The 18,281-nt window shown below is 34.5% G+C and overlaps 1 protein-coding gene across 1 annotated transcript in view; it reads left to right on the top strand.

The window, feature by feature from the left end:
* Window positions 1-18,281, top strand: part of Ctu1 (Cytosolic thiouridylase subunit 1) — a 175,315-nt gene that overhangs the window by 118,203 nt on the left and 38,831 nt on the right. Inside the window, exon 12 of the mRNA XM_090412633.1 lies at window positions 2,493-2,552. Within this exon, the coding sequence (XP_090268759.1) occupies window positions 2,493-2,552 (60 nt within the window). The remainder of the gene's footprint in view (window positions 1-2,492; window positions 2,553-18,281) is intronic.

Genomic DNA, 18,281 nt, shown 5'->3' with positions numbered 1-18,281 from the left:
CCTCCTTCTCAGTATGGTGATTTGGGATGGCCCAATGTGTCATCGATTTGCCAAACAGATAGACCTGCAACACCTCTTTTAAAATCCATCAATTCCTTTCTTGCAGCTATTTCACCTGTACATAGTTGCACCAACTTGGAAGCATCATATGCCTCCAAATTATACCAGCTGCAAACACAGGGCTTGTTACACCTTGCCCATGTGGATGTGCATTGACTTCTTTCCATGAATTGTACATTATATTTGACAAGATATATTTTTGTTTTCAGTCATATATCCTAGCTTCCTGTAAAAAGCATGGTTGAGAAGTTGTTTCTTTTTTTTTTTTTTTATGATAATTCTACTTAGGAAAAGTTGTAAACCTGTGGCACATTAGATAAATTCAAAACTCTGATCTGGAGGCCATCTCATTGCCCTTCATATTTCTCATGTTATTCAACTTACTCATCTTACTATAAACTGGTTACATCATATATTAAATCATTTTTGCTAGGCACACATGAATTTATGCAAGTAAACAGCATTAAAATGTATGTTATAGTAGATAAGAATGTATTTATTTTTTTCATCCACTCACGCATATTAGCTGTCAAGCAATTTATTTTGTTTATATACTGATAGCAGTTGATTTTACTGCAAATTACCATAAGTGTTCCTTCCAAAAAAACAAAAAAAAGTAACTTAGTTTCATAGAAGCCTAATTAATACTGTAATAATTTCTCTAGCCAGTTTGTCTACTTTGCGGTATGAAAAAGCAAAATTTTCAAGAGGAAAATCCTGTTAATTCCACATCAGACTATCTAGCTCACTCTCAATTGAGAAGCCATTATAATTTTTTTCCTCTCTTTCGTCCTAAATAAGATTTGAACTGTTTCCAACCCAAGGAAATTGTTATATTACCACCTGAGCTATGACTTAAATCATCTGCCATATTTTTACAATCTCACAGCAGGATTTAGACTTGGTTTCTTCAGATAAAAGTGCATATCTATTCTACAACTAACTGTCCAGACCAGCAGTGAAGTACCACTTATTTGCATATGCTTGGATGAAAGAAAATATAATTTCTTGTCAACTATAATATACTGTCTAATAGGTGAAAAAGCTACTATTACAGTTGACTATCACTATAGTAAACATCACTGTAATAAATTTATTCACTATAACAAACTACTGAAAAATCCCATTAAAGATTAATATGGTGAAAATCAACTGTATCTGATGCTGTTATACCATTTTGATTTTTGTATGCTGCAGTGACTTCAGCTATCAAAGTTCATCATTATTAACACTAATTATGGGTATAGACCATATTGGTCTGTTCCAGTCTCATTATCCATCCAATATCCTTTTTTTTTCTTTTCTTTTTTTTTTTGAGGTCTACGTCTACCCTACCTTCTTTTTCCAATTGGCTTATAATTTAGTATTTGTGTAGGATATCGGATGTTGGCCATTCAGTTTACATGTTCTATCCATTTTTGTTTATAATTATTTAGTTTTTCTTCTATTGATTTTGTTTTTAGTTCTTTTAAAATGTCTTTGTTCTTTTTTTGTCTAATAATGTGTATTTTGGTTCTTCTCATAAATCTCATTTCACTTGTTTTTATTCTTTGTTTATCTTGTTTGTTTATTGCCCAAATTTCACTGGCATATAATATTGTGGGCACTGCTAAAGTATTGTATATTTTCAAGCATATTTCTTTTTGTACTATATTTGGATTGAGTGTTCTATTTATGACGTCTATAATCTAAAAATTTTGAAGTTTTTAATTTTATGTCTTTTTCTCCTTTATATGATATTTCACATCCAAGATAACAAAGTATTTATCTGTTCTATTATTTTATTATTAATAACTATTTTACTTCTAACTAGAGTTTGTCCACAAAATGCCTCGTTTTAGTTTTATCTATAGAAATTTTCATTCCGAACCGTTCTACTATAACGTTTAAATTATATATTTCTCTTTGTAAATTGTCTTCCTTATCTAATATTATTACCTGATCATCTGCAAATAACAGCGTATTTATTTTGTTATTCCAGGAAATTTGTATTTGTAATGAAATAATCAAATATTAGGATCAGAGGCAAAACTTCTTACATTAAACTTTATAGATACTAAGTGAAATCCTAGAACAAAAATAAAACAAAATTTTAGTCAGGAGGTCAGATAAATAGAAGTTCAGTTTTTAGGATATCATATATTGGTACCCAGTGCTATAATAAAGGCAATGTAGTGTATAATGAACAAAATATGCTACTTATGGTGTGTGTGTGTGTGTGTACTTTTCATGTAGTGAATACCATTTAAAGCATATAGCAGTCATTTTCTAAAAGCACTCATGAAGTTGCCATATGTGCAAACATTTGTATTTGCATGTGTTTGGAAATGACAGCAATGTTTATATTTTGAAGTCAGAAAACTTTCAAAAACTTATTTAGCAAAGCATTATGATTGTTTATTTATTGATATGCCTTATTCATATACATGTAGATATTATTCATTCTGGAGAATGCATGGCAGTGAAAGAAACTGTGAAGCTACCAACTCAAGGTATGTTATTTTTATTTTATTTTTTCAAGAAACTATTATAAGGGAGGATAAAGAAGGAAAAAAGTCACATCGTTTATCATTAATTTCTGTTTGTCTATACAGTGTTTCAACGAATTTAGGCAGTTAGCCAGTCTTGTATACTGGTGACAAGGTTTTCTTTCCTGGAAGTGTTTTTTTTTTTTTTTTAAACTGCAAACTAGCCAAAGAACACACAGTTAACTGCCACAATACACTGGCTTTACACTCCTGCTGCTTCACACCATGATTCCAACCAATCCATATTCATTATGTATTAGTCTTTATTAATGAAATTTTTTTGTATCTATTTCTTTAATGTTTTGCAACATTTCATTTCATTCCTTTACGCATTTCAATTGTTGGGCGTATATTATCACAAATAAGTTGAACATTTTAATGAAATTTTTTTGTATCTGTTTCTTTAATGTTTTGCAACGTTTCATTCCTTTAGGCATTCCAATTGTTGGGCTTATATTATCACAAATAAGTTGAACATTTTTCAGCTAAATTTCTGGGTTTCCCTCAATGCAAATAGTAATTAAAACTGGTACAATAAGTGTACCATCTTATTATTAAATTACTTTGGATTTAGAGAAAGATGTTCCTTCCCTTAATGCATAGCTTACGTGTCTGCAAGGAGATGTGCTTTGCATTATGGGAGATACTGAAACAAGGTGTGATGAGAGCTTGGTCCTCCTTTACTACAAGTTGCCTCAGTCCTAAAGATACTTCAGGTGCATGTGTGTATTAAGGGAAGGGCCACTACCCAGACCGGTTTCTACCTTTATTGAGGTCTCGTCAGTGGGAGCCAGACCCAGCAGTGGTGATACCAAGGCAGAAGCAATGGAGAGGTCATATTTACTTATACAAGTTGCCAAAAGGTGTACCATCTTATTATTAAATTACTCTGGATTTAGAGAAAGATGTTCCTTCCCTTAATGCATAGCATACATGTCTGCAAGGAGATGTGCTTTGCATTATGGGAGATACTGAGACAAGGAGTGATGAGAGCTAGTTCACCTTTACTATGAGTTGCCTCAGTCCTAAAGATACTTTAGGTGCACACTGTTTGCTTACACTTGAATAAAGGATTAAACTAAATTTATTATAGTCTAACCAAGTGGAAAATAAACTTCCAACTTCCAAGCTCTTAATGATTTTTCTAGTTTTAACAGTTGACCAAATTAATATAACTTTAGCATACCTTGTAGATTGTAATGTAGTTTGTTTCTTTGTATATACTCCAAATATAAAGGTCAAAATGTTAAATGATTGTTTTGGTTTATATTAAACTGAACTTTTACTAATAACACAGTAGTTTCTATAATTTTTAATAATAAAAAACTTTTAATAAAATGCTCTTAAAATATATACAGTTGTCTCTCACCATAGCAAACTCATAGAGACTGCAAGAACCTTTTTTTTGTTATGGTGGATAGATTTCTATAGTAAATTGTGAATTTCTTTTCCTTTATCACAGTGATCCCCAACCTGGGATAATCATACCCCCAGGGGTACGGACCAGGTCATTTAGGGTATGCCAAAAAAAAAAAAAAAAAAAAAAAAAAAAGATCAGAAAAGATACATACATCAACAGTGTAAGAAAAGGTACAAGTCAAAAAGTTGTAAAATTAAGTGAACATTATGACAAATGGTGGAACAGGTTTCCTTCATTATTTAACCTCGAGAAAATCCCCCTTCCCTTGCTTTGTTGTTTTGTTTTATATATAAGCGACCACCTCAGTCAGTCCATTGAACACTAGTCACAGGACTGAGGTGGTCACAGGACGGAAGTGTGTTATTTTGGGTTTTCTCTTTGTCAACGTTCATCATCATCAAATTCCTGCCATGTACCCTCAAGAGATGTACAGGATATGATAGTACTACATAAAAAATTTACATCATTACTAACTTCCTATCTACAATTTTCCTCCAAATCAGTCTGTTACTTGTCAAGACTCCAACATTATCAGATCTCGTATTTCTATCGTCTAAGGCACTTTGTACCGTGTCAATCTACCTGTATCTTTGTCTTTCATTGGACCATTTTCCTGCCAACCTGGCAGAGAACAATTGTTTTGCTAATCTTTCCTTGTCCAGTCTGTTTAAGTGACCATACCACCTGAGATTAGCTCTGCTAATGTATTCCTTGATGCTGACAACGTCAAGTTCTTTCCTAATATCCTCATTTTTAATATGATATTGCCATTTCTCAGGACACTCATATCTGCAGTCTCTAGTGTTTGGTCAAGTGTTTTACTTCTGACTCAGCTCTCAGATCCATAAGTTAAAACTGGTTTGAACACTGTCTTGTATACTGCTAATTTATTGTTCTGACTAATTTCTCTCTTATTCCATATGAATTTATTCAATTGACTTCCTACCATACGAGCTTTGTTGATTCTGTTGTCTATTTCCATATTTAATTTACCATCTTCACTAAAAATCGTGCCTAAGTAGCTGAAATGTTTTACTTGTTCCACAGGTTCTCTGTTCACAATGCAGTTGATATTTTCAATGATTCTGCCTATTTTCATTGTCTTTTTCTTTTTATTGCTGACCTTCATACCATATCTATTACAACAGTTATTCAATTTACTCAGGGAATCTTGCAGACTTGTAGCAGATTTATTTAGCAGTATAACATCGTCTACATAAAACAAAGAGCTGACATTAACATCTATAATTTTGATATCATGTTTAATACCACTTTCCATCATAATGTGATCCATATAGATAATAAATAACAGAGAGGATAATGTACATCCTTGTCTCACACCAGATTTAACATTAAACTATCTTCCTGTATTCCTTCAATGTTAACCGCTGACTTACAACTCAAACAAAGACTGAGTATTGCTTGATATAATGCTCCACTGACACCATACAACTGTAGCATATTGAATAGCTTCTCTCTTGGCACCTTGTCATATGAATTTTCCAGATCGACAAAACTTAAATACAGATCTTTGTTGTATTCCCATGGTTTCTGGACTATTTGTCGTAAAGTGAAGATCTGATCCTGACAGCCTCTATTTGGCCTGAATCCAGCTTGTTCTTCACCAAGCTTTTCTTCTACAATCCTTTTCAAACCATTTCTCAAGTATACTTGCATATCTTACCAGGAACACTCAGTAATGAAATACCTCTGTAATTATCACATTCAGTTTTATTTCCCTTTTTATATATGGAGACTATGAGAGCTCTACTCCATTCATCAGGAATTCGTCCCTCTGTCCAGCCTTTCTGAACTATGCAGTGCAGGCAGTGTAAGACTTTATTCCACCATAATTCAGCATTTCTAATTGAATATCATCTACACCTGCTGCCTTTCCACATTTCAAGCCTTTGATGACAAGGTGCCAAGTATGGATATGCATTCCTGTTTGAGTGTTTTTTACCACTGTGCTATCACTGCTTGTTTCATTTAGCAATTTTTCGAAGTAATTACTCCATACTTCGAGGATATCTTTTTATCCCATTTTCATGTCACCTTTATCATCTCTAACTCCTTTTACAGCACTCTTTCCTCCATTTATAAGCTTCTTCAACCACTTCCAAAATATTTTGCCACCTTCTTGATATTGATTTTCTATGTTCTTGCCAAAGTCCTCCCATGACTTTTGTGTAGCTAGTTTTACACAGTGTTTAGATTTCTTACATTTGTCTCTGTATTCTCTAAATGCACAAGCTGACTTATTTTCCTGGAACTTTTGATATGCTTTCTTCTTTTCCTTCATTGCCTCTTTAATTTCCTGTGTTCACCATATACTTCTGATTTTTCTATCTTTGCAGACAACCTCACCACATGCCTCTCTGGCTGAATCAATCAGGGTTTTCTTCAAGGCTTGCCACTGAATCTCCAAGGTTTGGTTCCTGTTCTCAAACTCTTTCATCTTTTCTTCAATAATCTTTGTTTATTTTAGTCTACAGTTCACATCTGAGAGCTGCTCAACTTTTATATGCTTTAAAACCTTCTTACATGTTATTCTTTTCAATATGAAATTCAATTTTATCCTGCTGAAGACTAAATAGTGATCACTTCCAATTTCAAATCCTCTGTACACCCTGGTGTCCTGCAGCAGGGAGAAAACATCACTATCAACAATAACATAGTCAATGAGACTTTTGTTATTCCTTGTCTCTTCTCTCCATGTGAATTTGTGCACATTTTTATGTTGGAACATGGTGTTAGTAATAACCAGTCCATGTCCTGAACAGAAATCCAACAGGTATTTGCCATTATTATTAGCTTTGCTCTTTTCTCCAAATTTCCCAAAACATTTTTGTATGTCTGATAATCACTTCCTACTCTGCTATTTAGATCCCCAACAAGGACCAACTTTTCCTTTTCATTGTGTCAGTAGCTTTCTCTAGAGCCTCAAAAAATTCCTCCACTTCTACCTTAGTAGAACCTTCTGTGGGACAATAGGCACAAATAAGTCTCATTGTCCAGTTCTCCATTCTGATATTTGCCCAAATCACTCTACTTGACAACACTGCCTGCCATTCAAGAAGATGAGCCTCATATTTTGTGTTGAATACTATGGCTACTCCTTCTTTTCCTTGACATCATTGTCTGAATATAACATCTTGTATTTATTGCTCAGAAAGATCTCCCCAGTTTTTGTCTTTTTTTTGTTTCAGTCACCCCTATTATGTTGATCTGGTACTTATCTAATTCTTCCACTAGCTCCATTTCTTTGCCATTCAGGCTTCTTATGTTGACAGTACCGATCTTTAACTCTGCTGATGTTGATTTGGGGTGTGTGTTCAGATTTAAGGGTCAAAGCTGTATAACTGAGAGGAGACCTCCACATAGCCTTTAAAGGAATGCGGAGAACCAACCAGGGCTTCTGACCTAATATCCAATCCTCACCTTCTCGTGGTGCACCCTGTTGGGTATCTACTTTGATACTGAACGAACGAGGATGGGCTGGCAATTTGGGATTTAGCCGACCAAATTGTATTCTTATTGGTTAAACCAAAATAAAAAATGATGGTACAACATGACAAAATTTCATGCCGGCTGGGGGCGTCGCCCGGTTAAACAAGGCCCCCGTTGTTTTTGCCAGGGAACCAGGGCGAACAGCGAAAAGTCAGCTACTGGAACAAATCTGAAAACAAACCCCAACTCAACATCACCAGAGTTAAAGATCGGTACTATCATCGTAAGAAGCCTGAATGGCAAAGAAATGGAGCTAGCTGAGGAATTAGATAAGTACCAGATCGACATAATAGGGGTGACTGAAACAAAAAAAGACCAAAACTGGTGAGATCTTTCTGAGCAATAAATACAAAATGTTATATTCAGGCAATAACAATCAAGGAAAAGAAGGAGTAGCCATAGTATTCAACACAAAATACGAGGCTAATCTTCTTGAATGGCAGTCAATCTCAAGTAGAGTAATGTGGGCAAATATGAGAATGGGGAACTGGACAATGAGACTTATTTGTGCCTATGGTCCCACAGAAGGTTCTACTAAGGTAGAAGTGGAGGAATTTTTTGAGGCTCTAGAAAAAGCAACTGACACAATGAAAAAGGAAAAGTTGGTCCTTGTTGGGGATCTAAATAGTAGAGTAGGAAATGATTGTGAGACATACAAAAATATTTTGGGAAAATTTGGAGAAAAGGGCAAAGCTAATAATAATGGCAAATATCTGTTGGATTTCTGCTCAGGACATGGACTGGTTATTACTAACACCATGTTCCAACATAAAAATGTGCACAAATTCACATGGAGAGAAGAGGCTAGGAATAAGAAAATTCTCATTGACTATGTTATTGTTGATAGTGATGTTTTCTCCCTGGTGCAGGACACCAGGGTGTACAGAGGATTTGAAATTGGAAGTGATCACTATTTAGTCTTGAGCAGGATAAAATTGAATTTCATATTGAAAAGAATAACATGTAAGAAAGTTTTAAAGCGAATAAAAGTTGAGCAGCTCTCAGATGTAAACTGTAGACTAAAATACAGAAATATTATTGAAAAGAAAATGAAAGAGTTTGAGAACAGGAATCAAACCTTGGAGATTCAGTGGCAAACTCTGAAGGAAACATTGATTGATTCTGCCAGAGAGGCATGTGGTGAGGTTGTGTGCAAAGATAAAAAAATCAGAACTCCCTGGTGGACACAGGAAGTTAAAGAGGCAGTGAAGGAAAAGAAGAAAGCATATCAAAAGTTCCTGGCAAATAAGTCAGCTTTGTCTCTTACAGAATACAGAGACAAATGTAAGAAAGCTAAACAGTGTGTAAAACTAGCTAAACAAAAGTCATGGGAGGACATTGGCAAGAATATAGAAAATAAATATCAAGAAGGTGGCAAAATATTCTGGAGGTTGTTGAAGAAGCTTAGGAATGGAGGAAAGAGTGCTGTAAAAGGAATCAGAGATGATAAAGGTGAAATGAAAACAGGAGAAAAAGATATCCTTGAAGTATGGAGTAATTACTTTGAAAAACTGCTAAATGAAACAAGCAGTGATGACAGCACAGTGATAAAAAACACTGACCAGGCATGCAGTCAGGAATACATATCCATACTTGAAGTAGAAAAAGCCATCAAAGGCTTGAAATGTGGAAAGGCAGCAGGAGTAGATGATATTCGACCAGAAATGCTGAAGTATGGTGGTATAAGAGTCTTACAGTGGCTGCACTGCATAGTTCAGAAAGCCTGGACAGAGGGACGAATTCCCGATGATTGGAGTAGAGCTCTCATAGTACCCATATATAAAAAGGGAAATAAAACTGAATGTGAGAATTACAGAGGTATTTCCCTACTGAGTGTTCCTGGCAAGATCTATGCAAGTATACTTGAGAAACGGTTGAGAAGAATTGTGGAAGAAAAGCTTGGTGAAGAACAAGCTGGATTCAGGCCAAATAGAGACTGTCAGGATCAGATCTTCACTTTATGACAAATAGTCGAGAAAGCATGGGAATATAACAAAGATCTGTATTTAAGTTTTGTCGATTTGGAAAAGGCATATGACAAGGTGCAAAGAGAGAAGCTATTCAATATGCTGCAGTTATATGGTGTCAATGGGGCATTATATCAAGCAATACTTAGTCTCTATTTGAGTTGTGAGTCAGCAGTTAGAATTGAAGGAAGTACAGGAAGATGGTTTAATGTTAAATCTGGTGTGAGACAAGGATGTACATTATCCCCTCTGTTATTCATTATCTATATGGATCACATTATGAAGGAATGTGGTATTAAACCTGATATCAAAATTGGAGATGTTAATGTCAGCTCTTTGCTTTATGCGGATGATGTTATACTTCTAAATAAATCCGCTACAAGTCTGCAAGATTCTCTGACTAAATTGAATAGCTGTTGTAATAGATATGGTATGAAGGTCAGCAATAAAAAGACAAAGACAATGAAAATAGGCAGAATCATTGAAAATGTCAACTGTGTTGTGAATGGAGAACCTGTGGAACAAGTAAAACATTTCAGCTACCTAGGCACAATTTTTACTGAAGATGGTAAACTAAATATAGAAATAGACAACAGAATCAGCAAAGCTGGTGTCGTGGGAAGTCAATTGAATAAATTCATATGGAATAAGAAAGAAATTAGTCGGAACACTAAATTAGCTGTATACAAGACTGTGTTCAAACCAATTTTAACTTATGGATCTGAGAGCTGGGTCAGAAGTAAAACACTTGACCAAACACTAGAGACAGCAGATATGAGAGTCCTGAGAAAGATTAGAGGCGTGAACAGATGGCATCAATGGCAATATCATATTAAAAATGAGGATATTAGGAAAGAACTTGACATTGTCAGCATCCAGGAATGCGTTAGCAAAGCTAATCTCAGATGGTATGGTCACTTAAATAGAATGGGAGAGGAAAGATTAGCAAAACAAGTGTTCTCTGCCAGGTTGGCAGGAAAACGACCCAGAGGAAGACCAAGATATAGGTGGATTGATACAGTACAAAGTGCCTTAGACGATAGAAATATAAGATCTGATAATGTTGGAGTATTGACAAGTAACAGACTGATTTTGAGGAAAATTGTAGATAGGAAGTTAGTATTGATGTAATTTTTTCATGTAGTACTGTCATATCCTGTACACCCCTTGAGGGTACATGGCAGGAATTTGATGATGATGATGATGATGACTTATTTGTGCCTGCCTTCCCACAGAAGGTTCTACTAAGGTAGAACTGGAGGAATTTTTTGAGTCTTTAAAAAAAGCTACTGACGCAATGAAAAAGGAAATGTTGATCCTTGTTGGGGATCTAAATAGCCAAGTAGTTAGTGATTGTCAATATATAAAAATATTTGGGGAAAAATTAGAGAAAAGAGCAAAGCTAATAATAATGGCAAATACCTGTTTTATTTCTGCTCAGGACATGGACTGGTTATTACTAATACAATGTTCCAACATAAAAATGTGCACAAATTCACATGGAGAGAAGAGGCAATGAATAAGAAAAGTCTCATTGACTATGTTTTTCCACTGCAATGTACAGAAGATTTGAAATTGGAAGTGATCACCATTTAGTCTTGAGCAGGATAAAATTGAATTTCATACTAAAAAGAAGAACATGTAAGAAAGTTTTAAAGCGAATAAAAGTTGAGCAGCTGTCAGATGTGAACTGCAGATTAAAATACGCAAACATTATTCAAGAAAAAATGAAAGAGTTTGACAGCAGGAACCAAACCTTCGAGGTTCAGCCAGAGAGGAATGTGGTGAAGTCTGTAAAGATAGAAAAATCAGAACTCCATGGTGGACACAGGAAGTTAAAGAGGCAGTGAAGTAAAAGAAGAAAGCATATCAAAAGTTCCTGGAAAATAAGTCAGCCTGTGCTCTTAGAGAATACAGAGAGAAATGTAAGAAAGGTAAACACTGTGTAAAACTAGCTAAATAAAAGTCATTGGAAAACGTTGGTGAGAATATAGAAAATAAATATCAAGAAGGTGGCAAGATATTCTGGAAGCAGTTTAAAAAGCTCAGAAATGGAAGAAAGAGTGCGGTAAAAGGAATTAGAGATGATAAAGGTGACATGAAAATTGGTGAAAAAGATATCCTTGATATATGGAGTAATTACTTCGAAAAATTGCTAAATGAAACAAGCAGTGATGCCAGCACAGTTGTAAAAAAACACTCAACAGGCATGCTATCAGGAATACATATCCTTACTTGAAGTAGAAAAAGCCATCAAAAGCCTGAAATGTGGAAAGGAGCAAGAGTAGATGATATTCGACCAAAATTGCTCAAGTATGGAGGTATAAAAGTCTTACAGTGGCTGCACTGCATAGTTCAGAAGGTCTGGACAGAGGAATGAATTCCGGATGATTGGAGTAGAGCTAGTACCCATATATAAAAAAGGGAAATAAAACAATGTGAGAATTACAGAGATATTTTCCTACTGAGTATTCCTAGTATGATTTACGCAAGTATACTTGAGAAACGGTTGAAAGGTATTATGGAAGGGAAACTTGGTGAAGAACAATCTGGATTCAAGCCCAAATAGTGGCTGTCAGGATCAAATTTTCACTTTACGACAAGAAATCATGGGAATATAACAAAGATCTGTATTTAAATTTTGTAGATCTGGAAAAACAATGATGTCCCACTTTGAAAAATGTTTCAAAACAATGATGCCCCACTCTGTTTAAAAACGAAGACATTTAACCAATGTATACTTCCAGTCATCACAGATGGTTGTGAAACTTTGTTGCTAACAAAAGCACTGACAAATAAACTAACAACAACTCAAAGAAAAATGGAGAGGTTGATGCAAGACATCACATTAAAAGATAAGAAACCAGACTCACGTCACTGACATCAATCTTCACCATAAGAAACTAAAATGGAAATGGTCCGTACATCTATCCAGAAGAGAAGATGAGCGATGGACCACCATACTAACGAACTGCATTCAAAAGGAAGGGAAAAGAGGCTGAGGGCGTCCTAAAAGATGGTGGAGTGATGAACTGTCAAATTTTCTTGGGAAAAATTGGTCAACCATTGCCAAGAACAGAGAAAGGGGAAAGAACTGGAGGAGGCCTTAATCCAGCAGTGGACAGAAAATGGCTGAAAAGAAGAAGAAGAAGACATGGAAAAGGCACATGACAAAGTGCCAAGAGAGAAGCTGTTCAGAATGAATGCTACAGTTGTATGGTGTCAATGGAGCATTATATCAAGCAATATTTAGTCTTTATTTGAGTTGTAAGTCAGCAAAAGAATTGAAGTACAGAAAGATGGTTTAATGTTAAATCTGGTGTCAGACAAGGACATTGTCCCTCCCATCTTTTATTCATTATCTATATGGATCACATTATGAAGGAAAGTGGTATTAAACCTGATATCAAAATTGGAGATGTTAATCTCGGCTCTTTGCTCTATGCAGATGATGTTATACTTCTAAATAAATCTGCTACAAGTCTGCAAGATTGAATGACTAAATTGAATAACTTTTGTAATACATTTGGTATGAAGGTCAGCAATAACAAGACAAAGACAATAAAAATTGGCAGAAGCATTAAAAATATTAACTGCATTGTGAATGGAGAACCTATAGAACAAGTAAAACATTTCAGCTACTTAGGCACGATTTTTAGTGAAGATGGTAAATTAAATATGGAAATAAACAACAGAATCAACAAAGCTAGTATGGTAGGAAAATCAAGTGAATAAATTTATATGGAATAAGAGAGAAATTAGTCAAAACACTAAATTAGCTGTATACAATACAGTGTTCAAACCAGTTTTAACTTATGGATCTGAGAGCTGGGTTAGATATAAAACACTTGACCACACTAGAGACCGCAGATATGAGAGTCCTGAGAAAGATTAGAGGGGTGAACAGGTGGCATTAGTGGCAATGTCATATTAAAAACAAGGATATTTGGAAAGAACTTAATATTGTTAGCATCCAGGAATGTGTTAGCAGAGCTAATCACAGGTGGTATGGTCACTTAAACAGTGGGAGAGGAAAGATTAGGTGGATTGATACAGTAAAAAGTGCCTTAGAAGATAGAAATATAGACTTCAACATTATCAGATCTTTTATATCTGATAATGTTGAAGTCTTGACAGATAACAGATTGATTTAGAGGAAATTGCAGGTAGGAAGTTAGTAATGGTACAAGTTTTTCATGCAGTACTATCATATACTGTACACCCCTTGAGTGTACATATCAGGAATTTGATGATGATTAATTCGATAACGATCTTGAAATTTTTCAAACAAAATTGAATCTATGATTAAAAAAATTTGATTTTTGGAGGTTATGTATTGAAAAAGGTCAACCTGAGGTATTTGAAACTTTACACAGTTTCTGCGAACAAGCTACAGCTCTCCTAGGAAATAAGTAAGAAAATAACTGAACACTTGAAAGTGCTAAAATCATCTTTCAGAAATATTTCTCAAAACTTGTAGAAGAAAACAACTGATTGCAAATCCCTTTGAAGAAGAATACTTCCGAGTTGCCAGATTATCAATCAAGGAAAAAGAGAAGTTGATCGAACTTTGAAATGATACTACTTTAAAAGCTGTGTTTAAAGAAAAATTCCTTATAAGCTTTTGGGCAGACATCAGTAGATAATATGAACAGCCTTCTGACAAGGTGCGTAAGTTTCTGTTGCCATTTACAAATACAGAACTGGTGGAGTTCTGTATTTGTGACTGAGTGGAGAACTGGTGGAGAGGGCTTTCTCTTCTTATACCTTTATAAAAAAAAAAAAAAATAAATGCCATAATAAGCTGAATGCAGTTCCATATTTACGACTGTATCTTACATCAGTTGAACATGTCTTGTGTGTTTTATAAATATTATTTCAAAACACATTACTTTTGAAATAATATATTTAAAGTTTGGGCTATTTATAACATATAAATTTCAAATAATAGCAACTATATTAATTAAACTTCCAGAAACAATACCTCTTAAACGATTCAACGATGCCTTCTAAGGCTGGAACAGGCCATGCTAGGCCTAAATCCTTGATATGCATGATGATGATATTAATTAAACATCCCCTGCCCCAATTTTCCCATAAGTAAAACCCTTCCCCTTCTCCCAAAAATATCCCCCCTTAAACACAATAATATATATATTTATATGTATATTATTAAAATAAACCCGGGTTTCCAATTTATTCTTCTCGCGCTCCCTTCACCCTTGTTATAAACAACCTTCAGCTGGAATTTGAAGACATCCTAGTATCAAAACAAGGTATGTACAAAAATTTTTCCTCCTCTTTTATTCTGCTATAATTGCCTTCAATACTCACCCATAATGCCCTTATATATATATATATATATATATATATATATATATACATTTTTTTGAGTAAAAATAGCCAATGTATTTAAAATAAGGGACACTCCTAAACAAAAACAGGCTATAATAGCTATAATAATAGTAGTAGTGTTTAAGAGAAGTAGCATGGGAATTTTCCCAGAAACAATACCTAATTAAACATTGTGCTAATATGAAAGGTACAATTTATGAAAATAGGCCACTAAGGGATACACAAGTGGGGAAAAAAAAAAAGGTTGGGAACCATGCTTTAGCATATCATTATTCCTATGGGCTTTGTCAGGACTTTTTTTTTTTTTTTTTGATAAAGCAGTATAATGTATGCTACAATGGGAGTCACCTGTAATAGCCATATTAAAAGTAATATAATCAAAACAAATGCAGGACTAATTAAAGATGCACACACACACACAGAGAGAGAGAGGGATAACAGTCCTAATTAATAGTTAACTGTGTATAATTAATGGTCCCAAGACCCACTGAATAATAGAAAATAATCGAAGGCATTAGACAGGGTAACTCATTGAGTACCATGTTATTTAAAGTGATGAATAAAACAGTAAAAAAATAAATAAACAGAATAAAAATTAAAAAACTAAGAATAATCAGATATGCTGATATATTGCTTTATTAGTTGAAAATATTAACAGAAGGGAAAAAATTAGAATTGCTAGAAAATCCACATGATGTAAAATAAATATCTAGTACATTACAAAAAATTATTATGAAGAATAATTATTGTTCATAATAATAATTATTATTATTATGAACATTATAAAAATAGTTTAAATGGTAACTGAAAAAGAATAATGCTCCAACAAGGTGCCCTAGGAACTGGATAGAAGCAACTTAATTCAGAAAAGTCAGGTTAACTGTGGTCTTAGAATGACAATTCCTCAGATCTTTGAAAAATTACTGCAGTTGTATTTGTTGAGGGTGGGGAAGTGATTCATAGCTGATACTGATTCTAAAAATAGTCTTGTTCACAGACCTATAGAGACTACTGTACAGCACAGTTGTCATCTTCCATTTAATTCTCTGCGAAAGAATTGTGCAGAGCTTGATCTGCCATCCCTGACTTGCCATATAAATGATCACAAAAGTAGTTTTTATGTTTTTCAACATAAACTACACATGAAACAGGTGTGGTCACAATGAACCTGATTTTTAGGAGGAATGACAGGTGAAGGTTGTTAGTTAAATGTATGGTTTGAAAGTAGTATGGAGATCATATCACATAATGCAGAGAATTTTAGCTTTTCTAAAGCATCTTGAATATAAGGATAGTTTTGCTGTGCGCTTCTGTTTTATCTTGATGTTGGAAGTTTAATGGAATATTTACAGCACTGGGAAAGGATTAAAAGCTAATTTTTAATTTAACTAATCTTGTGTTTTAGTTGCAGGAGACACTGGTGGGTAAGCAGCATTTTATCTATTTTATATGGGTTGTAGCCATTGGATTAAAAAAAAAAAGTGTTGAAGATTGGAAGAAGATTGGCAATGGAAAAAAGACTGGAAAAATCACATAGAAAGAATGTAGAATACTAGATGGGCAACAAAGAAGTTAACTGGATACCAGTAGGAAAGGGGCCAAGGAAGATGAAGAAGACGTGAACATTACAAGCAGCTAAGCATAATACATTTGACTTATTATAGCAAACATCACTATTTAAAAAAAAAAAAAAAAAACTCACCATGACAAAGCTCTGTACAAGGGAGGGTTTGAAATGTTCTGATAAATACCTAGAAAAATATTATATTAAGGCAACTGATATAACCACAAGAAAGAACATATCTTAAAACCCTTTACCCCCCCCCCCCCCCATGTTTCATCAAATTGTAATAATTTGTTCTTTTCCTTTTAGGATATATAAGAACACATGTCAGAGCTTTTGAAGAAATTCAAAGACAAACAGGTGCCGGTCGTCATCAAGTTATTTATTTATTTATTTTTTGCTGCAAGAAAAGTCTGCACTCGAGATTCTCCAAACTTTGTGTGAGACTTTAGGAGACTGTGCCCTAGCATATCCAACATTTGCCAGATGGATGGCCAAGTTAAAAACTGGCATTGTGAGACAACAGATGTCCCCAGGTCAAGTAGATTTTCCACAGCAATCACACCTGAAAACATTGATACAGTACATACCATGATCCTTGATGATATTCGAATACCAGCCAAAAGCATTACAAAGACTCTGGGGATATCCAGGGAATGAGTTGGGGTCATCATCCACATGCAGAAGCTTTCAGTGAAGTAGGTCATGAAATGTTTGAATGTCGACCAAAAGAGAAAATGTGTGCTGTCTTCTCAAGGGATTTTGGTTCATTTTGAGAAATCAGGTGCAAATTTTTTGCTTGTATTGTGATTGTTGATGAAACAAGATTCATCATTATGATCGAGATACCAAACAAGTCAATGGAGTGGAGACACAAAACTTCTCCACAGCCAAAGAAGTTCCAATCCCAAAGTCAGCAGGGAAGGTTTTTGCCATTGTTTTTTGGGATATGGATGGTGTAATCCTTACCAAGTAGTACCTCAAAAATGGTGAAACTGTTACAGCAGTAGCAATTTATTCAACAGTTCTGAAGGAGGTACTGGAAATACTTCATGGGAAACTGAGCAGAATCATGTTGCTTTTGCAAGACAATGCATCTGCTCACACTGCTCATGAAACCCAACAGACAATACACAACTTGGGCTTTCAATGTCTGCCTCACCCACCCAATTAACCAGACAAAATTTGATATGCTATACAGATACGATGAGGTCATATCTGCAGTTGAGGACTGGTTTGTACAACAAGGGAGGACTTTTTTCTCGAAGGATTGCAAATGGTGTAACAGTGTTGTAACAAGTATATAACACTTTGTGGGGAATATGTAGAATGATGTCTAATCTTTATTTGTACTTTCATTTCATTAAAGTTAATTACTGTGGTTATCATGTCATTTATTGTTTATGTAGAATAATGTTTAAGTTACATGGTTCTACCTGAATTCCTTCATGGTGATTATCACAACTTTTCAGCACACCCTCATATGTAATGCTGTGCTACAAGAAAATTCGCTATAACAAACTGTTCTTGTGGTCCATTTTAGTGAGCACCGAAATATAATGAAGAGAAAATGGCAGTACCAAAAATTAGCTTTGAATTAATGATTGCTGTAGTCTAATGTGTGTTATATACATATACAGCCAGTCTTTGACTTAATGAGATTCCATTACAACGATCTTGTCATAAGTAAGAAAGGTTGTGACTCAGAAATCACCATATGAACCATAAGGATATGTTAATAATTAACATGCCTGAATGCTAAAGTGTTCATCATCATCATCATCTAAAATTATAGTGAAATGATACAATGTACAAATCATAACAAAATCTCTGTATACAATACTATAATAAATAATAAAACGTGAGTGAAAGTTCCT

This window comes from Typopeltis vanoorti, chromosome 23 (genome assembly GCF_054136105.1).
Source record: "Typopeltis vanoorti isolate ZY-2024b chromosome 23, IOZ_Tvanoo_1.0, whole genome shotgun sequence".
NCBI classification, from domain to species: domain Eukaryota; kingdom Metazoa; phylum Arthropoda; class Arachnida; order Uropygi; family Thelyphonidae; genus Typopeltis; species Typopeltis vanoorti.
The sequence above is the reverse complement of the archived record's forward strand: the minus strand, read 5'-3'. Positions and strand labels throughout refer to the sequence as shown.